At 51.7% G+C, this 21,663-nt stretch overlaps 1 protein-coding gene across 2 annotated transcripts; it reads left to right on the top strand.

Annotated features, from left to right (window-relative positions):
- The first annotated feature begins 14,815 nt into the window (after positions 1-14,815).
- SLC46A1 (solute carrier family 46 member 1) lies at positions 14,816-21,357 on the top strand. 2 transcript variants are annotated; one of them, XM_039252383.1, is made up of 5 exons: positions 14,816-15,084; positions 15,756-16,608; positions 18,539-18,622; positions 20,062-20,218; positions 20,767-21,357. In XM_039252383.1, exons 1-5 carry the CDS (start codon positions 14,857-14,859, stop codon positions 20,822-20,824), a joined length of 1,380 nt encoding a protein of 459 aa, XP_039108314.1. In that variant the 5' UTR covers positions 14,816-14,856; the 3' UTR covers positions 20,825-21,357. The 2 variants fall into 2 exon arrangements, with proteins under 2 accessions (XP_039108314.1, XP_039108322.1); XM_039252391.1 differs by lacking the exon at positions 18,539-18,622.
- Positions 21,358-21,663: the final 306 nt, after the last annotated feature.

The following is a 21,663-nucleotide window of genomic DNA, read 5'->3' as shown; positions in this document are numbered from 1 at the left end:
TTGCTCTTTAATATTCACTTGTGTGAATACCCACGACTTCTCTGTTCAACCGACGACACATTTGAGTTGTTTCCAGAGAGTTTGGCCCCTCAAGTCAAGATTTGATGCTTATCTTCTTCTTCCTCGAGCTACTCGGGTGTGTGGTGATACGGCATTGTGGCTTCAACGTGTGTGTAGAACTTCAACTCGTATGAGGTCGTACAATTTCTCATATGTTTATCGGGCATTTGAATATTCTCTTCTGTGAAATATCGGTTTCTCCTTCTCCTTTCCCCCCTTCTTTTTCTCCCTCATTCTCCCTCTTTTCTTCTCTTTGACCATGAAGTATAGCCTATCTTCTGGGCATAGCCTATCTTCTGGAACAGAGGGAGCTGAAGACGGGAGGTGGTGAGTCAAAGGCTGATGGGATCTAGAGAAGAAATACTTGCAGTCAAGCCTGGAGGGGGCAAGAGGGGTTGTGCGATCAAGGAAGCCAGGGCAAGAGGTGTGCGTGCCGAGAAGGAAGTTTCTGTAGAAGAGCACAGGACGAGCTGGCAGGCTAACATTCCGACGTGTGCACCATTCTCCCCAGCGGAAAGCCCCACGGAGCCGTGAGAGCTGGTCTCTCTGACAGATGCAACGCTCAGGGAGAGTCCTGGTGTCATGCACTTCTTGTTTGTAGATGACTCAGCTGTGGCTTGCTGGATGTAATGGTTCATTCATACCCTTACAGAAATGTCATTAATTACATAAATCAACCCATCCAAAAAAAAAACTTCTGTCTTGACAGTTCTTTTTGGGGAAAATATGCTTGCCTGATCACCCAAGCTCATTTTCAAGATGGTTAGGGATTTTTTTCTTGGAGATCAGAGAGCCCTGTCATACCAGGCATGGCCATCAGGGGGCGAGCAAGAGCGGCTGGAACCGGGTCTGGAGAGAAAATCCATTAAAAGCAGGACCCACGGAGAGAAGGAAGGAGGAGGCAGCTAAGGCTCTTGGGCACCAAACAGCAGGAAAACTTCCTAGGCTGTGGAGTGAAACTTGCTACTGAAGCCTGGTGCCTGGTGCTAACTGTGGGGTGGTGAGCACTGAACTCATACACACTCCGTACGTTGTAGCCTGTCCCTTGGTAGGGTTGATTCCGAATAGACCAGTGCCCTAGAGCCACGCTGGCTGCCCAGCTGTCCTCAGCACCACTTGCCAAGCTACTCAAAGGAGAACCTTGGCTGGATCCTGTTGGGGCCTGATACCCAAGTATCCTCTGAGCGTTGCGTGGAATCTTCCCCATCCTGGCTTCCTTGATCTCTAGAATCTATCCAAGTTCTAACACGAGGCCAGTGGCATGAGGTCAGTGTTTTCCCCTAAGTCACCCTCTCATAACAGCATCTTGCACCCACTGGGTGCAGCCCCGGAAGAATCAAGGTGCCTCCCTCCTTGCCAAAGGCAGGCATGTGACCCAGCCAGGCCAGCAGCCTGTTTCCTCAGAACCGGAATCTTGAGTGTTAGAAATGGGTTACGGCAACGCCCTGTAAAAGATGTCTGATGGTTTCTACTGCCTGGATTCCCCGAACTGTCCTGCGTCTTGTCCTAATTGTGACCTGGCTGTTGGGCATCCTCTTATTCTGAGAGTTGCCCTTCCAAGGTCTTCAAACAAATTCATGTAAAAAAGACAGCCAGAGGGGTGCCTGGGTGGCTCGGTCGGTTAAGCATCCAGCTTTGGCTCAGGTCATGATCCCATGGTCCGTGAGTTGGACTCCCACGTCGGGCTCTGTGCTGACGGATCAGAGCCTGGAGCCTGCTTCAGGTTCTGTGTCTCCCTTTCTCTCTGCCCCTCCCCCTCTCACGCTGTCTCTCTCTCTCTTTCTCAAACAATGAACAAACATTAAAAAAAGAAAAAGACAGAATGCATTTATTTTTCCTTGCAGCTAGAGAATGCTAAGTGACACAGATGGGCCAAATTTAACAAGGTGATGTCACATGCCGGGGATACTTGTATGGGACTGACAGGGGTCCAAAACCACCTGCCTGTGGGCCTGATGGTGGAAGTGGACCCAGGAGCAGAGCACGGGATGGGAGCTGGGGGGTTCCCAGAACTAACACAGCAGAAGCCAGCAAGGCAGTGACAATGCCCTTTCTGCCCCAGTAATGGTTTCATGAATGGGGCATTTGGACAAACCAAATGATGTTCATGCGGCCCCTGCAGAGTGCTCTGTCCCTGCCAGAAAGGCCACTTGGGGCACCAGGGTGGCTCAGCTGGTTGAGCATTTGACTCTTGGGTTTCCATCAGGTCATGGTTTTGGCTTAGGTCATGATATCGCGGTTCATGGGATCAAGCTCTGTGTCGGGCTCCACGCTGACAGAGCGGAGCCTGCTTGGGATTCTCCCTCTCCCTCTCTCTCTCTCTCTGCCCCTCCCCTGCTTGCACTGTGCTCATGGACTTTCTCTCTCTCTCAAAATAAACAAACAAGAAAAGAAAAGAAAAGAAAAGAAAAAAGAAGGGAAGGGATGGGAGGGGAAGGGAGGAAAGGAGAGGAAAGAAAACAAAAGCTGTTACAGGGAGGAATCTGGAAATCTCATCGAAGGAGGGGTAGTGGAAGGAGGTGAACTCCAGGAGTTCAGCCTGGAGCCAAGAAGGCATGCAATCTTAAAATGTCACTTTTTCAGTCACCTGACAATAATTCCTGGCGTGACAGGCACTGCTAGATAAGGCAGGACACATTCTCCTTCGGAGAACTAAGTCTAGTACCCCGATGGGGGGAGTACAGGACTCAGTGGCAGTGCCGGCCCCGGATGGGGAGTGGACTTCCTGGAGGAGGGGATATCTAAGGTGAGTTCTAGAAAGATGTGTAGGAAGGAGATACCTCAGCAAATGGGCAGGTGGGGTGGGCACGGGAGTGGGGCCTTCTAGGCAAAGGCAGTAGCCGGTGCCAGGGCTATATGGGGACCGGGCATGGAGTGGGGACTGCGTGTGAAGGAGTTGACATCATGCCCTGAGCCAAAACCAAGAACTGGATGCTTAACCAACTGAGCCACCCAGCCAAACTTCACCTTTGAAGGCTGTTAAGAAGGGAAGACCCAAATGAAATCTACAGTAAAGAAAATCACTGTGGAAAAGATCTGGAAGCAGAGCAAAGCTAGCATGCGTGAGACAGGTCAGGAGGTGTTGGAATAGTCCGAGGAGGGAAGGGTCTGGCAGGTGTAGTGGCAGGGGTGACAGAGAAGGAGTCGTTGGAGGGTTACTGCGGTGGCATCATAAGGAGGAGGAAGGGAAAAGATGAGGTCCCAGAAGGTCTGTCCACCAGGCAGGACACTTAGTGATGAGGTCGGCAGGAGGCCTCCCAAAAAGCCATCCTGGCCAAGGCAACAGTACAGTCACAACAGCAAGACTGTCTGTTTTTCAGAGGCTGACACGCAGTAACCAAACCCATAAGGGACTGCTTCATAGTTTCCAGTACTGACGAGTTACCTCCCAGTAGAAAATCAGATGTAAGGGGCACCTGGGTGGCTCAGTTGGTCAAGCGTCTGACTCTTAATTTCAGGTCAGGTCATGATGTCACAGTTCGTGGGATTGAGCCCCTCGGCAGGCTCTGTGCTGACAGTGTGGAGCCTGCTTGGGATTCTCTGTCTCCCTCTCTCTGCCCCTCCCTTGCTCGCACATGCTCTCTCTCTCTCAAAAGAAATAAATAAAATGTTAATAAGAAAGAAAGAAAAAAATCAAACTTCTGAAAACCTAAATAGATCTTCCCAGAAGGACCGAGTGCCTGGGCCACCCACTAGGCATCTCTACCCACTCGTCAAGGACTCTCAAGGCTGGGGAGTCATCAGAGGTCACCAAGGGAAGAGGAGAATGAGGTGTGGGTGTGGGTGTAGGCGTGTGGGGACACTGGGAGGCTATCTAGGACGGCCACGAGCACCTTGCAGTGAGGACTGCTGTCCACTGATGCATCCATGATGTTGTGAACGGGAGGGCTCACGTCAGCTGAATTCATCGCCTCTCATCCTGGAGTGGATAAATTACCACATTCCATCTTTCCCTTTGATCTCCGTTTTCTGGGCATCTCTCCCACCCTACTCTGGGCCACTTTTTTCTGTTGATACATTTTCCCACTCAAGCAGTGCCTTATTTCTCACATATTGTGGCAGTTAAGGAGGCAGAAGTTGGGAAATAGATTTACGTGTCATATGGTGGAGCCCATTCCTGGAACTCACAAGTGCTACAAAACCCCTATTTATTATGTAAATGTTTACGGGTATTTTCTTGTACAACGCAGTGAAAGCAAATACGGGGACGGTGGGGAATGAAGAGACTGTTCCGGAACAAGAGATTTAAGGGCCATAACGTGCCCTGAAAATGCACGGTGTGGGCTTGTTGGAAGTCTAATTCAAGCACAGCTGTCATAAAGAGATTTCTTGGGAACAGTTGCTGAATACCCAGTATTAGATCATGTCAAAGAATTGTTAAATTTAAAATTTTTTTAATGTTTATTTATTTTTGAGAGAGAGAGAGAGACAGAGCTTGAGCAGGGGAGGAGCAGAGAGACAGAGACAGAATCTGATGCAGGCTCCAGGCTCTGAGCTGTCAGCACAGAGCCTGACGTGGGGCTCGAACCACAAACCACGAGATCATGTCCTGGGTGGTGCCCCAGAAATTGTTCAATTTTAAGAGGTGATAATAACACGGTGCTTATGTGAGAAAATGTCTATATATTTTAGAAATGGCAGGATATCATAATGTCTGTAATTTGTTTTAAAACACTTTAGCAAGGAACAAAAATAGATGAATCCATGGCAAGATTTGATCATTGTTGAACCCAAGTTATGAGTATACGGGGGTTCATTGCACCACTCTATTTTGTGTGTGTGTGTGTGTGTGTGTACATTTTCATAATCAGAAAAAAATCAGGGGCGCCTGGGTGGCTCAGTCGATTAAACATCCAACTTCAGCTCAGGTCATGATCTCATAGTTTGTGGGTTCGAGCCCCATGTCGGGTTCTGTGCTGACAGCCAGCTCAGAGCCTGGAGCCTGTTTCAGATTCTGTATCTCCCTCTCTCTGACCCTCCCCTGCTCATACTCTCTCTCAGATATAAGTAAAACATTAAAAAAATAAAAAATAATAAAAAAGTTAAAGACGGATTACATAGTAACATGAAATATAAGTAGTAATAAAACTAAAGTTCCTAGGGTAATTTCTTACCACCCAACTCTTGTTCTCTCACCTCATTTAAGAGATGGGAAAAATTATTATTTTTAAAACTCTATGTATTTATTTATTTTTATTTTTAAAACTTTTTAAATGTTTATTTATTTTTGAGAGAGAAATGTAGAGCACAAGTCGGGGAGGGGCAGAGAGAGAGGGAGACACAGAATCCGAAGCAGGCTCCAGGCTCTGAGCTGTCAGCACAAAGCCCGTCCCGGGGCTCGACTCCATGAACTGTGAGATCATGGCCTGAGCTGAAGTCAGACACTTAACTGACTGAGCCATCCAGGTGCCTCCTAAATTCTATTTTTAAGTAATCTCTGTGCTCAGCATGGGGCTTGAACTCACAATCCCGAAACCAAGAGTCATACACTCCACTGACCCAGCCAGCCAGGCTCCCTGGGAAAAATTCATTTTAAGGGCTTGCTGATGTTGATTTTTCAACAGAAATTTTGCACAAGATAGAGTCACCGATTGTGGTGTGGGTGGCTTTTAGTGACTTGTCTTGGAAATTTTCAAGGGGAAATTGCATACTTGTTTGTTCTCTTGAGAACGGAATGTGTAATGAGCTGACTGTCCACCAACCGCTCCACGGACCTGGGAGGGGGCTGAGTACCGGGCTGAGAAGTCTGGCTTTGGGGACAGACACTTGGAGTTCCGGTCCTGACTTTGACCCTTCATAAGCCATAGGATCTTTGGCAAGTCATTGAATCTCGAAAAGCCTCAGTCTACCCCTCTATAAATGGGAATGCTGATAACCACCTCATAAAATTTTATTAGAGTGAGTTCTTTCTATGCTCAGCATATGTAAATGCTCATTAACCATTAGCTACTGTTATTATTCTTGCTATATTTGGGTCACTGACGTTTCTTGTCATTACTAATTTCTTTTCTAATATGACTTTCTCAAAAAGTATGCATGTGGGGAAAAGTGGGGGTAGATTCCGCTATCTAGAAGCGAAACGATTGCCCATATCATGTTTTGCAGGTTCTCTCTCACTCGCGGGGATCACCCACGATTTCTCCACGCCACAGCCACTTGGCCAGAAATTGGTGTGAGATCCACGGGGAGGGATCTCTCCCTTGCACTCCTTGCACTCTCAGCGCACACGCTCAGAGTACATACTTGAAAGCGATTCAAGTGCACACTTTGACAATGGAGGAAATAAAATAAAGAAACTATAGATTTAAAAAGAGATTCAGGGGCGCCTGGGTGGCTCAGTCGGTTAAGCATCTGACTTCAGCTTAGGTCATGATCTCATGGTTCGTGAGTTCGAGCCCCACATCAGGCTCTGTGCTGACAGCTAGCTCAGAGCCTAGAGCCTGCTTCAGATTCTGTGTCTCCCTCTCTCTCTGACCCTTCCCTCCTCACGCTCTCTCTCTCTCTTAGAAATAAATAAAACATTAAAAAATTTTTAAAAATAAATAAATGTTTAAAAAAAGAGAGTCAAACACACATTTTGCAAACAAGAGGAATTACGGTGCACAAAGTACACATCTGAAAGGAAATTCAAATACACATTTAAAGAGAAAGTCACTGAGTTTTCGCTCAGCGTCATTAACATTTAGAAGGTCTGATATGATGTGCTTTTGCTTCTGGGAAGCTCATCTTTCTCTCTCTGAGGATATACAAGCCCCATGTTTATACCTGTCCGTTCAGTAGGCTCTAAAGACCCTGAGAGACCCAGGAGGAGAGGAACATGGTGAGAAACTGGCAGTAGCTGTGACAAATGACAGCTGCAAGCAAGGTCAAGAAGTAGGAATCCTGCCAGATTCTTCCTTTCTGGGTATATGCCTGAAGAAATGAAACTACTGTCTTTTTTTTTTTTTAACATTTATTCATTTTTGAGAGAGAGATAGAATGTGAGTGGGGGAGGAGCAGAGAGAGAGGGAGACACAGAATCCAAAGCAGGCTCCAGGCTCTGAGCTGTCAGCACAGAGCCTGACACGGGGCTCGAACCCACGAGCAGTGAGATCATGACCTGAGCCGAAGTCGGATGCTTAACTGACTGAGCCACCCAGGCACCCCGAAACCACTGTCTTAAAGAGATATCTGCACCCGTATGTTTACTGCAGTAATATTTACAGTAGTCAAGATATGGAAGCAATCTAAGTGTCCATCGATGGATAAATGGATGAAGAAGAGCGCTAGCGGAGGAGGAAAGGAGAGGGAGGGAGAACCCCAAGAAGGCTCTGTGCTGACACAGGGCTTGAACTCACAAACTGTGAGATCATGACTTGAGCCAAAACCAAGAGTTGGATGCTTAACCAACTGAGCCACTCAGGCGCCCCAATGAATAAGTATTTTTAAGATAAATAGGTTGTGGGGGCACCTGGGTGGCTTAGTCGGTGAAGCGTCCGACTTTCGCTTAGGTCATGATCTCGCGGTTCGTGGGTTCGAGCCCCGCGTCGGGCTCTGTGCTGACTGCCAGCTCAGAGCCTGGAGCCTGTTTCAGTCTGTGACTCCCTCTCTCTCTGACCCTCCCCTGCTCACGCTGTCTCTCTCTCTCTCTCTCCTAGAAATAAATAAAAATATTAATAAGTAAATAAATAAATAAATAAAGATAAATAGGTTCTGGGGGCACCTGCCTGCTATGCTCAGTCAATGGAGCATGTGGTTCTTGGTTTCAGGGTGGCGGGTTTCAGCCTCACATTAGATGCAGAGATTACTTAAAAATAAAATCTTAAAAAAAAAAAAAAAGGATAAGTTCTGGGATATAATGTACAGCGTGGTGACTATAGTTACTAACACTGCAGTATATACTTGAAAGTTGCTCAGAGAGACCTGGAAAGTTCTTAACACACACACACACACACAAAAGGCAACTGTGAGGAGATTGATATGTTAACTACCCTCATTGTGGGAATCATTCTGCAATATAACCTTATATCAAACCATCATGCTATACAGCTTACATTTACACAATGTTATATGTCAATTATATCTCAAAGTCGGGGGAAAACTTATGAATCCTGCAAGAACGTTATGTTGGCATTAATTATCTGGGGGCTTTGTCTAGGTGGGTGTTTTGATCCCTAACCCATCTTTGTTAGAGACATCCCATTTCTTCATGTTCCAAAAACACCCTTGGAAAGGCAGGCCCATCATTTCACAAGTGTTCTGTTTTTTGAGAGAGAGAGAGAGAGAGAGAGAGAGAGAGAGCGAGCATGTTCGCAGGGGAAAGGAAGAGAGACTCTTAAGCAGGCTCCATACTGAGCATATTGAGCATGGAGCCTGACTCGGGGCTTGATCTCATGACCCTAGGATCATGACCTGAGCCAAAATCAAGAGTCGGATACTCAACTGACTGAGCCACCCAGGCACCCTTCACAGATGTTCTTTAAATCTGCCTTTTCCCTTCACTGCCCAACACCCTTCACTCACCCTCAGGGCAGTGAGCACTCACCTGTAGCCCAAAATGCCTCTCCGGTACCTGCTGACTCTCATTTTTATCTGAAGCACAAGGCACTGGAATCAGCCTTGTTTTTTTTCCCTTTTCCTACCCAGTCTTACAGATTAAAAGCAAATGCCAATGAAATGTCAAAAGAAGTACCCAGAGAAGCTAAATGTGGGGCAGGTACCATGGGGCAGCCTGATGTCCCAGCTTAGCCCCCAACAGGTGACCCAGGATGCTGGGGACTAGGCATGAAAGGGTCCGTGTGCAGACTGGAGGGCAGCTGGCTGCCTGGACAGGTTAATGCTGTGGAGAATTCGAGAAGGCATCTGCTGCTGTCATCCGTGTAACTAGCTAGAGTTGCATCTTTCGCTTTCTTGCTCCCCCTGACTAGGTTTCAGCCTCAGATATGCTTCGCTGAGATTGCATTGGTCCCTGAGATGAGGCCTGCGGGTCCCTCCCTGAGGCTCCTCAGCTCCGCCTTTGAGAGAGGAGCTGACCTCATGCCGGAGTGAGCAGTATCTTGCTTGTTACATTCTCTAAGGGTGAGCTTGTCAAGGGGTACCTCTGCTTCGTTCCTCTGTATTAAACATCCAATGGATGCTCACTTAGCCCATCGTGATCTGACTTCCTTCTCTTCCCTTATTTCAGTTGCTTGAACTTCTGGCGTGCCCAGCACTGGCCCCTAATTGCTGCCACTTTTCTAGATGTTTCTTTCGTAGCTGGCACATCACCACTCTTGCCTACAAAGTCTCTACTCTTGGGCTTCTTCAGAACTCTCTTCTGCTTCTTCTCCTCCTCCCTCTTCTTCCTCTGTCCAGCGTTCCCCACTGACAGGGGCTCTCTTTCACTTGGGTCCTCTCTGGAAGGTCTGTGCATTTCTGAGTCTACATCATACAAACGCAGATGCCTCCCAGGCCTACCCTTCTTCATGGATCTGGGCACCGCTGCCCACGGGAGCCCCCCTCCACCGGGAGGTCACACAGGCACCTCAAACTCAGTAAGATCCAAACGGAACTCCTTATAGGAGGCATAACCTGGTCCCTCTCGACTTCTCTGGCTTCAGGCTCTCTCTCCATAGCAACACCTGATTGTGGGGGGCTCAACACTGAGCTGGCCTTATAGCTAATTAAATCAACCTAATATGGGAGGGGACAGAATGCTTGCAGACCCTTAGAATAGCAGCTTGGGATTCTGTCACAGTGATCCCATCTGCTCTCTGTTCAGAAAGCCTCCGCATAGAACCTATGGAAACTTCGGGGTCCCATCCCCAGACAACAGCAGGGCCCCTCAAGGGGTCGCAAGCTACATGGCTTCTAGGGCCAGCCGTCCTTCCTCTGAGTGACAGTGAGCAGCAGGGCGGTGATGAGCTGGAGGACATATGCCCCCCCTCAAAGGAAGGGACGGTTCCTTCCTCCCTTTACCCGGTTGACGCTTGCGTGAATGTTGCCACATACTCTGAGTTTTCAAGAGAAGCCAGAAATCCGGATTTCCCCGTGAATCTTGCAACAGTTAAAGGTCGGCAACGAATTCAAAATTCAAAATATACGATGCGAGCCGACTGACGGTTTAAGAACAGCGCGTGAATCGGGGCACCTGGGTGGCTTAGTCGATGAAGCGTCCGACTTTCGCTTAGGTCATGATCTTGCGGTTCGTGTGTTCGAGCCCCGCGTCGGGCTTTGTGCTGACTGCCGGCTTGGAGCCTGGAGCCTGTTTCAGTCTGTGACTCCCTCTCTCTTTGACCCTCCCCTGCTCACGCTGTCTCTCTCTCTCTCTCTCTCTCTATCCTAGGAAAAAAAAAAAAAGAACAGCACGTGAATCACTCAAAACCGTACCCATATCTCGCCTGCGGGTTATGGTCTGTGAACCGGAGAGAAGAGACGGTGTGGAGGCTTTGGAGTCAGACGGACACCAGCTCGAGTAGTTCCCTGAGTTGTAATGAGCACGAGCGATCATATTTGTAAAACGGCCAGCGCAGAGCGGCTCCCTAAACGGAAGTCAATTACCGCTGCATCAGCACAGCTGATGCATCTGTAAAAAGAACATGTTTACATGGTCAGCACAGGACAACAGGGTTCAGGAACACCACCAAGGAAGGGGAGACTGAGTCACAAAGCCTCACAGTTCAGTAATTCCGTTGCTCGTTTCCCCTGTACTGGGAATGGGGAGCTGTAGACGAGCCATATGGCCATACGGTCTTTGCACAGCCTTCTGATTCGTGCCCCAGCCTGGTTTGTGTTTAGCTCTCCGATGCACGTAGAAAAGCCTGGTGCCCCAGACCATCGCAGCTGGGGTTCTGAGCCTGGAGGGAGGGCTTGGGCGAAAGATGTCCTTCCTGAGGACCCCCAGACATGACCCACGTTGTCACCCCCAAAACTGCGTCAGCCGGGAGGAGTGCCTCCATGGCCTCCCAGAGGTCAAGGGGCCTGGGGCCACATCTCTTATGTGAGGATCCAGACAAATTAAAAAGGAACATTTGCCAGGACAGGTTTTTATAGTATATTTTAAACATTTCCATTTAACGCATTAACATGTTTTAATGCACACACACATGCACACAACAGTATTTAACCGTGTGATCCATGGATAATTAGATGACCTATCTTATCTATAAAAAACCCTTCTTGGGGCGCCTGGGTGGCTTAGTCGGTTAAGCGTCCGACTTTCGCTTAGGTCATGATCTCGCGGTTCGTGGGTTCGAGCCCCGCGTCGGGCTCTGTGCTGACTGCCAGCTCAGAGCCTGGAGCCTGTTTCAGTCTGTGACTCCCTCTCTCTCTGACCCTCCCCTGCTCACGCTGTCTCTCTCTCTCTCTCCTATAAAAAAAAAACAAACATTAAAAAAAAAAACCCTTCTTCACTTCCTCTCTCTCTTCTCCTGGTGACTTCTCTTCATCATTTCCTGCTTCAAAAGTCAGTTCCTCCAGGGGTGCCCGGGTGGCTCAGTTGGTTGAGCGTCTGGCATCGGCTCAGGTCATGATCTCACAGTCTGTGAGTTCGAGCCCTACATTGGGCTCTGGGCTGACAGCTCAGAGCCTGCTTCGGATTCTGTGTCTCCCTCTCTCTCTGCCCCTCCCCTGCTCATGCTCTGTCTCTCAAAAATAAATTTTTAAAAATGTTAAAAAAATTTAAAAACAAAAACAAAAGCCAAATCCGGCTCCCCTGACGTGAATCCTTCTTCGACTTCTTCTTGAGGAACCTCTGAACTGATTTATGCCTGTGTGTACTTTTATTATCGGGACTTTGGATTTGTGGTGCACCTTCCACTGACCTGGGAACCCCTCTAGGGGAAGGGACTGAGTAAACTCTTGTGAGATAGAGCCCCACACGGAGCCTGCTTGGGATTCTCTCTCTCCCTCTCTCTCTTTGCCCTCCCCCTGCTCGTGCTCTCTCTCTCTCTCTCTGTCAAAATAAATCAATAAACTTAAAAAAAGAAATCATTAAGGACCCCTAAAAGCTTTAAAGATAATGAGACCAAGTGTAGGAGCCGCAAGATGGGGAGTGCTTTGGGGAATCTCTCCTGGGGGGTAAGTGGTTAGGCAGCCCTGCCCCTCTCTGGACTCTGGCCAGCAGTCTTTAAGACTCAGGTGATCCCCTCACTGGCGACAGCCTCCCTTCTTTCTGGTGAGATCCCTCCCCACCTTCAAGTCAGCTGGACAGAAACCATCTCTGGCACCTGGACCCAGCCACACATGGTTTCTCATTTGATCTTAACAATCACCCCAGAGGCAGATGTAATGACTTCATCCTTCACAGACAAGGAAACAGAGGCCAGGAATTGCTTCACAGATGAGAAAAAGGAAGCCAAAAAGGCACCTGGCCAAAGTCTCGCAGTGAGGGAGATGGAGTTGTGGCTTCCACCTCAGCGCTCCAGACAACGGCGGTTGTGACATGTATGCCGCTTGGACTTTTAGCGTTGGCATGTGCAGAACACACTCGAAACAGGAAATGGCTTTCCCCTGGTGCACTCTCCACCCTTCCTCTTAATATCCCAAAACGGGAACAGCTCTTCAGGAGCTGTGGTTGGTTACTCGTGGAAAGGAAGTCCAGCAGAGATGCGAGCGAGGTGAGGAAGCCAGTCAGATGGAGAGCTCGTAGAAGACCATTCCGGGGAAGAGGGAACAGCAAATGCAAAATCCCTGAGGCAGGGGCCTGCTAGACAGATCCTGGGCGCTGGGAGGCCACTATGGCTAGAACAAAGGAGTGACAGGAATAATGTAGGGAAAGGATCAGAGAGGGCACGTGGTCTTCAGGCCTTCCATTCATTGAATGAATGGAAACTAGTGGATGGCTTTGCACAGAGCAGTGACCTGACCATAGCTAGGTCTTTTTTTTTTTAAATGTTTTTATTTATTTTTGAGACAGAGAGAAACAGAGTATGAGTAGGGGAGGAGCAGAGAGAGAGGGAGACACAGAATCCGGAGCCGGCTCCAGGCTCTGAGCTGTCAGCACAGAGCCTGACGCAGGGCTCAAACCCACGAACTGTGAGATCATGACCTGAGCCGAAGTCAGACACTTAACCGACTGAGCCACCCAGGTGCCCCCATAGCTAGGTCTTAAAAGAGATGGAAGAGACCTCTGTTTAGTAGCACCACAGCCTCCAGCTCTGGGATGAGCTACACCCGGACCCATTCCCAGCTGAGGGGCCTTGGCATTCTGTCTCTCAATCTTAGTTCTACAGGAAATAACAATAAAAGTCCAGCTGGGCACCCTTTGCTCCCTGCTGCCGACATAACTGGGCCAAGCTTTTGTGTAGGCAATGGGGAGGGGAGGGAGTCAACCCCCGGGGCTGGTGTGTTTAATGTGGAATTTCCTAGACGAGGTGATAATGGTCTCGTGGAATTTCCTAGACGAGGTGATAATGGTCCCGTGAGGGTGCAGGCCTCATTCAGTCCACCAGTATCTAGCCAGCATCTACCTGTTGGGAGCCTCGGACTCCTTCTGCCTCAGGGGAGGTGGGGGGATGGTCAATAAGCCAGCACCAAGCCCATGCACAGTCACGGTAGCCAGAAATGGATGGCCCCCACCATCTCAAAGTTCAGGCCTGTGGGTCACGGCACAGAGAGCTTGTCTCCAGAAGTTCATTCCACTGCTCAATTGTCAAGGCAAGCGGCCTTTTCTGGCCCTGCTCCTAGACCTGGGCAGGCTCCGGAAGGAGAAGTCTTGGAGTCCCAGGGCTCCTCTCCTGTAAAGGACTTTCCACAGTTGAGCTCTTACACAGATTAGCAGGATTCTTTGAGGTCTCTCCCCCGACCCTTCTAAGAACTACAGGGCCTGGGAAAGGCTTTGCCTGTTTCCTCCACAGCTGTGCCCTTGGAGCACCCCCAGCATGGTCCCTGACGTCTAAGGGGCGATCAAGCAATAGGCCGAGTGGGTAAATGATAAAGGAGAAAGGCAGGTTAATGCTGTTCCCTTTTACAGGCCAGAAAACGTGCCTAGACAGGCGGTGTGACTGCCTCCTGGCCCAGTTCCTAGAGCAGGAGCACCCAGGGGCACAGGGCCACCCACACCCGTGGCCTCCAGGGCCCTCCAGTCCCCTGCAGAGCCAGTCCTAGGACGGGTTCCCCAAGGAAAAGACCCAGGGCAGGAGTGGAGCAAGTAACAGCCTATTAATAACAATAACAGCAATTAGAATGTACCGACACTCATCTTGCACAGCCACTCTTGGAGGCGGGGTGTATTAGCACCCTTATTTTAAAGATGAAGAAACGGGGCACAGGGAGGTAAGTGGCATGCCCAAGGCAGTGGCAGGCAGAGCCGAGACAGTGGAAGCGTGAGGCTGCACTCATTGAGCTGCCTTTGCTGCAGCGCCGAACATCAGCGTAGATAGATGTCAGAGGTCAAGTGTTCTTCGAGCTCTGCCTTGGGTGCCCCATGCCTGCGCCCCATGTCCTCATTTCCTCAGCTGTAGACCGTGATCATTCATAAAGCCTAGCCTTCTGGGGTGTTGGCTGACCAATGCACGCAGAGCTGAGTACAGTGCCTGGCGCACAGTAAACGATCAATAAATGTTAATTAGTGATGTTGTTTGTTATTGGTAGGAGTGTTTCTGGTCCCGGAATGGAGGGCTGTAGGGCGGTATCCTTGCCGAGGGTAGGTGAGGTCATCCAGGGAGGCAGGGGTGAGGGGCCCCTCTCCCGCCGGCACCAGGCGGAGCAGGAGCAGGCGGGGCGAGAGTGTAGGGAACAGCGGCCCCGCCCCTCCCGACTTTTTAAAAAAGGGGACTCTGGGCGCAGGCGCAGACTAGTCCAGCCATCCGTCTCGCGCCGGCCCCGACTCGCACGCGCATGGAGGGGCGCGCGAGCCCCCCGGGTGGGGCCCGGGGCCGCGCCGCGGCGGCCGTGCTGTGCCGCGGCCCCGTGGAGCCGCTTATATTCCTCGCCAACTTCGCGTTGGTCCTGCAGGGCCCGCTCACCACGCAGTACTTGTGGCACCGCTTCAGTGCCGACCTCGGCTACAACGGCACCCGCGACAGGGGCAGCTGCAGCAACCACAGCGCGGACCCCGTCATGAAGGTACCGGCGCCGGAGGGGCGCGCGGCAGCGGCGCGGGGTGGGCCGCGGGGCGGAGCGATGGGGCCGCCGACGGGGCGGGGCCTGCGTCTGGGCGAGGCCAGGCTGCGGGGGGGGGGCGTCGGGGGTGGTATGGAGATTGGGTAGTGGGCGGGGCCAGAGCCCGGCGGGCGCCCGACCGACCAGTGAAGTGTCGGGGCTGCTTCAAGTTCCTCTAAATAGAGCAAGGCCGGGAGGATTAGCAAAAGGGAGTTAAAAAAAAAAAAAAAAAAAAAAAGAGGGGCGCCTGGGTGGCTTAGTCGGTGAAGCGTCCGACTTTCGCTTAGGTCACGATCTCACGGTTCGTGGGTTCGAGCCCCGCGTCGGGCTCTGCTGACTGCCAGCTCAGAGCCTGGAGCCTGTTTCAGAGTCTGTATCTCCCTCTCTCTCTGAGCCTCCCCTGCTCACGCTGTCTGTCTCTCCTAGAAATAAATAAAAATATTAAAAGAAAAAGAAAAAGGAAAAGGGACTGGGACCGTGGTCCGTCCCCCTTAACCCAGGGCCGGTTCTCGGAGGTTCAGGGCTCCAAAGAGAGTCCCCATCCCGGTATCTCCCAGGGTGGTGATGGTTTGGGGGGCGGGGCGAGGCAACCCGGAGTGAGCAACGGCACGCTGGTAAGACTCATGTCCCCGCAGGAAGTGGAGACCCTCACCTCCCACTGGACCCTCTACATGAACCTGGGCGGCTTCCTGGTGGGGCTCTTCTCGTTCACGCTGCTGGGTGCCTGGAGTGACTGCGTGGGCCGCCGTCCGCTGCTGGTGCTGGCCTCCCTGGGCCTCCTGCTGCAGGCCGTCGTGTCCATCTTTGTGGTGCAGCTGGAGCTCCACGTCGGCTACTTCGTGCTGGGCCGCATCCTTTGCGCTCTCCTCGGGGACTTCAGTGGCCTCCTGGCCGCCGGCTTCGCGTCGGTGGCGGACGTCAGCTCCAGCCGCAGCCGCACCATGCGAATGGCCCTGCTGGAATCGTGCATCGGGGTCGCGGGGATGTTGGCGAGCCTCCTCGGGGGCCACTGGCTCCGGGCCCAGGGGTACGCCAACCCCTTCTGGCTGGCCTTGGCCTTGTTGATAGCCATGACCCTCTATGCCGCGTTCTGCTTTGGTGAGACGGTGAAGGAGCCAAAGCCTGCCCGGCTCTTCACGCTCCGGCACCACCGCTCCCTTGTCCGGCTCTACGTGACTTGGGCCCCGGAGAAGTCCAGGAGGCATTTAGCCCTGTACTCGTTGGCCATCTTCATGGTGGTCACTGTGCACTTTGGGGCCCAGGACATCCTGACCCTCTATGAGCTGAGCAAGCCCCTCTGCTGGGACTCCAAGCTGATCGGCTACGGTTCTGCGGCTCAGCACCTCCCGTACCTCACCAGCCTGCTGGGCTTGCAGCTTCTGCGGCACTGCCTGGCTGACGCGTGGGTGGCCGAGATTGGCCTGGCCTTCAACATTCTGGGGATGGTGGTCTTTGCGTTTGCTACCATCACCCCCCTCATGTTCACAGGTAAAGTGTGTGGGCTCGGGGACAGCGTGTCCCAGAGGCGCTGGGCGAAAGTTGGGGGGCAGACGCTCCCCAGCCCTGGGTTCACGCCTGTGTCTGGAAACGCTGTTGTGCTCCTCGCCTGCAGCGGAGGACAGACAACGAGGAAACTTCATAAAAATGCCATCTTTGTCAAATGGAGGAGATAGACCTTCAGTAATTAATCCTCATTATCAACTATAAACGTCATTAGTAAGATAGAGCAAAAGACAGAAGTATGGCTCGTAGGCTAATTGCCCCACTCCTTGGCCTCCCATAGCTGGTATTTATGGGGTTCGTATACAAAGTCCAGGCCACTAATGCCCTAATGCTCGCTTCTCTGATACGAATCACGGGCCCTACCTCAAACATCTTTGGTCAGCTTCTTTGGGTTTAAAAAAAAAAAAAAAAAGCCAGTCTTCTCAGACCACAGATATCAGATTCCTGTCTGCGTTAGTTCTTTTTCTTGTTCTTTTTTTTTTTTTATTTCCCGGTAGGAGAGGGGCGGCTGGAAATGAGGAAGTGAACTTGTTTAAAGGAACAGATGAGGGGCGCCTGGGTGGCTCCATCAGTTATGTCTCTGACTCTTGGTTTCGGCTCAGGTCACGATCTCTCGGTTCGTGAGACGGAGCCTCGTGTCGGGCTCTGCACTGACAGTGTGGAGCCTGTTTGGGATTCTCTCTCTTTCTTTCTCTCTCCGTCTCTGCCCCTCCCTAACTCACGTGCACACTCCCTCTCTCACACACCCTCAAAATGAATAAATAGGCTTTAAAAAATGAAAGGAACAGATGAATTTTGCTAGAGTCCTAAAATACATTGTTTACAAAGTCAGCTGGTCAGCAACCCCTGATTTTTTTTTTATATATATTTTTAATGTTTGTTTATTTTTGAGAGAGAGGGAGACAGTGTGAGCTGGGGAAGGGCAGAGAGGGAGACACAGAATCTGAAGCAAGCTCTGGGCTCTGAGCTGTCAGCACAGGGCCCGACGTGGGGCTCGAGCCCACGGACTGAGAGATCATGACCTGAGCTGAAGTCAGACACTCAATCAACTGAGCCACCCAGGCGCCCTGACAATGGAAATTTATTCTTGCACAGTTCTGGAGGCTGGATGCCAAGCATCAGTCTCACTGGGGTCGAAATCAAGGGTAGCAGGCTCCCTTCGGATGCTCTCGGAGGGAATCTCCCTCACCTCTTCCAGCTTCCAGCGGTTGCTAAAGTTCCTTGGCTTGTGGCCGTGCCACCCTAATCTCTGCCTCAGTGGTGACATGGTCTCTTCCTCGTCCGTGTGCCTTCTCTGTCCCGTGTCACATCTCCCTCTGTTTCCCTCTAAGGACTCGTGTGGTTGCATTTAGGGCCCAGTCTGGTAAGCCAGGAAAATCAGCTCAGCTCAAGATCCTTAACTTAAACGCATCTTCAGGGACTCGTTTTCCCAATAAGGCAGCACTTACAAATTTCAGGGGTTCACACCTGATATCTTAGGGGGGACCGTCCTTCAGCCTCCTATACCCAGAACCATCCCGTGAGGAGGGCTTTGTTATCCTCTCACCGATAGGAGTCACGTCCAAGGCCACACAGTTAGGAAGTGACGGTGGTGGGTGTAGAACTCGGGGCTGACTCCAAAGCCCGTGCTTGTTTTCTGGGCCATGCCATCTCACGTGCGAGATGGGTGGGTGACGCCTGCAGTGACCACCTGCAGAGGTGTTGTGACAAGGACACGGTGGGGAATCAGCATTCACTCATGAAAGAGGGAGCAGCCTTGAGACGAGTAGTCTCCCTTCCTCGTTGGTCGCTGTCTCCTTCACCAGCAAGGAAGTTCTTCCTGTGTCCAGCCTGAGGCCCGCATGGGGTATGCATAGGAGTTCTGCTACGTAGGGTGCTGGGCCCCCCCTCCCTGACTGCATTTCTTTCTCTGCAGGGTACGGGCTCTTGTTCCTGTCGTTAGTCACCACCCCCGTCGTCCGGGCCAAGCTCTCCAGGCTGGTGGGCGAGTCCGAGCAGGGTGAGTGGCAGGGTCAGCCTGCATCTGGTGCCCCCTGCCCAGGGTTGGCTGGACTGGGCAGAGCGCAGCTGTGAGCCGCCAGGCGGCTTACCTGCCTCCCTTCCACCCAGGGGGAGTTCGTAGCCAAGAGAGAGTGCCTGGGGCTGGCCCGGGGCCACAGTGCCTCAGATTTTCCGATCTCAGGGTTGGAATGTGCAGTCGGCAGAACCCCCTTGTGCCCCCGGGTATCCCACGCCCAGGAGTGACTCTCCAGAACTCCGCTTTTCCAGCTGCGGAAGGCATGTGACGGTGCTAGAGTTCCCTGCCTCCCCAGGGTCTGCGCGCAGGCTTAGAGGAAGCAGACGACCTTTCAATATTTCCTTGTTCCCAAGTGACACTTGAAGAGGCAGAGACCCAGAGGGTTCAATCGGGTCACTCAAGGTCACTGAGTAAATGGTGGAGCTGGATGCAAACCCGGGTCTATTCTTCAGAGCAGCAGGTCTTGGGGTGTGGTTTGGGGTCCTGGCTCTGTCACCCAGAGCTGTGAGCCCTTGGGCAGGTCCCTTACCGTCTCTGCACCCGTTCCCTCGTCTGTTACGTGAGCGGTTTGCTCTTGATGACAAGGCCTTTGCAGCTCTTGACAGCCTGATAGGGTTCAAACTCGACTTCCCTTGGGTTGTTGCTCATTTTGCAACATTTGGGTCCTGCTGGCATGTCTGTAAAGAATAGCCTCTCAGGCCTCTGGGTCTTTAGACCCTAGTCTGGAAACATCCGGCTCCTGCACTTTTCCCCACCTGCCCTGGACGGAGGATCTGGTGCCGTATGTAGCCCAGTAAAGGTTCATTTTCTTGCCTTCCAAAACCATTTACCTTCATTCATTCCCTCAGTAGGCTCTTTTTGCAGCACCTTCCCTCTGCCCTGAGATGCCAAGGGGAACGGGAGAAAAGAGCAGCCCTTACTAACTTACTATGCCAGGGGGCCTGTGGCGGATACTTTACATGTGAATTTAATGTTGCCAGCAGTCTATGAAATAGGTATTAGCCTTATTTAACAGAAGGGGAACAGAAACCCAGAACGATAAGCAGCTGATTCATCAACCACACAGATAATAAGTGTTCGAACTGGGAATTAACCCAGCAATGAATCCCAAACAGGAGATGATTTCAAAAGGAGATAAACAAAAACCGTTTTATCAGGCTTTTTGGTAGAAGATCTCACATGTACTTTTAATACATGGATTTAATAACAGCCATTTGTCTGTAGCCCCGTGTGCCAAGTGCTTTCTGTGCATGATCTCATTGAATCCTTACCACGATGCACGATGGAGGATTTATCGTCGAGGGAGATAAGACTCAGAGAGGTTAAGTGACTTGCCCCAGGTCACACAGCAGCGAGCTAGGGGTGGTAGGATTTGAATCTAGGTCTTCAGACCTCACTGGGTGATGCTTATTTCTTCACAGGTGCCCTCTTCTCTGCTGTGGCCTGCGTCAATGCCTTGGCCATGCTGATGGCTTCTGGCATCTTTAACTCTCTCTACCCAGCCACCCTGAACTTTATGAAAGGGTTCCCCTTCCTCCTGGGAGCCGGTCTCCTCTTCATCCCGGCCATCCTGATTGGGTAATGTTGGGCTCTGACCCCTGCTCATAATACCCTTTATCCCAAAGTTGTCCTCCTCCCGCCCCAACCAGAACCTACTCCAAAAACCATTCTGCCCGATTCTCCCCTTGCAGACAGCCAGCCGCCTGATCATCTGAGAACCATTGCCCGAGGGCAAGGCAGAGGAGCGGCTGCGAAGGGTCAGGCGAGCACTGCTTGTTGGCAAGGCTGTGTCCTCTTCCTCAGCTCCCCTCATCCTTCATTCCCATTTCACAGATGGAAGTGTGGTGGCACAAATGTGCTCAAGGGGAGCCTGGAGAACTTCCTCAGCTCGTTATGTCTAGGCCACAGGCCAGTCTGAACTACTGACTTCCTCCCCCGTAGCCCTAAGAGTTGCTTTCCAGAGCCTTCTGTCTCTATACATTGCCTTGTCTTCCTCCGCCCAGCTTTGGGAGAAAGACCTATACCAGCCCACCCAGTAAGGCCTTGCCACATCTTGTCACATCTCTTTTAAGAGTTGAGGCTGTCTCCCCACGTCAAACCTGAACCCTCTCTCTGGTCTCTCACAGGGCGCTGGAAAAGGCTAACCCTCGCCCTGAATTCCAGCAGTTTCCCCAGAGCCCCTGATCCGCCTGGACCCGAGGACAGAGGGCGGTGAGAGCAAAGTGAACACTAACCAGCAGAAAGCACGCGACCGGCTCCCAGCAGCCCCAGCACTGCCCCGCACAGGGCAAGTGCCAGCCTTGGACAGAGTGGCCAAGCTAGACTGCTGGGCCAGACTATGACTCGAATCTAGAACTGTAACCCACACAGCCCAACTTCGGGAGGCAGGGAGGGGGCCATCGGGAATGGGGTCTGTTTACCCTTGACCATCAGCGGCACCGAACCCTCCAGGGGAGAGGAGAGGTCCCCGATGCAGGTGACGCCGCAGGGACCAGTTGAAGCACGAGGGCTGGCATCTCTGCTTCCCCAGCCCACACCGCACAGCTCACAGGGCTCCGTTCCTTGTGCACAGCCACCAGCCACTCCTGCGGTCAGATGTGGTTCTGAGGGGAGGCGGTGAGAGGGGCCGGTTCCCTTCTGGAAAGTGCTGCTGTCTCTGGCTGGAATCCATCCTCTGGACTTAGCAGTGCCAATCACAATAAATCCATGTAATCACAGTGAAGTGAACCTTCTGGCCCCCGAGGCATGGGCCGTGGGGCTCTCTGCTTTCCTGGTCCCAGCCTGCCTGCCATAGGCCAGATAGCTGCAGCTTCTGGGCTGGGCGGGAGCCCCTGAGCTGCCATGGGATTGTCTGGGGCATGGGCAGCCCCTGCCGCATCTGACTGCACATCCTCTTCCCCTGAGCTGCTGGGGTGTGGAGGCTGCCAGGCTGGCATCAGGCTCCTGGGGAGATGCGGGCAGGAGCCCATTCCTGAGGGTCAGAGATCCGCTCACTGAAGGCACCTGCATTGGTCGGCCCGGCT

This window comes from Hyaena hyaena, unplaced genomic scaffold, assembly GCF_003009895.1.
Source record: "Hyaena hyaena isolate Hyena2069 unplaced genomic scaffold, ASM300989v1 scaffold_10, whole genome shotgun sequence".
NCBI lineage: Eukaryota > Metazoa > Chordata > Mammalia > Carnivora > Hyaenidae > Hyaena > Hyaena hyaena.
The sequence above is the reverse complement of the archived record's forward strand: the minus strand, read 5'-3'. Positions and strand labels throughout refer to the sequence as shown.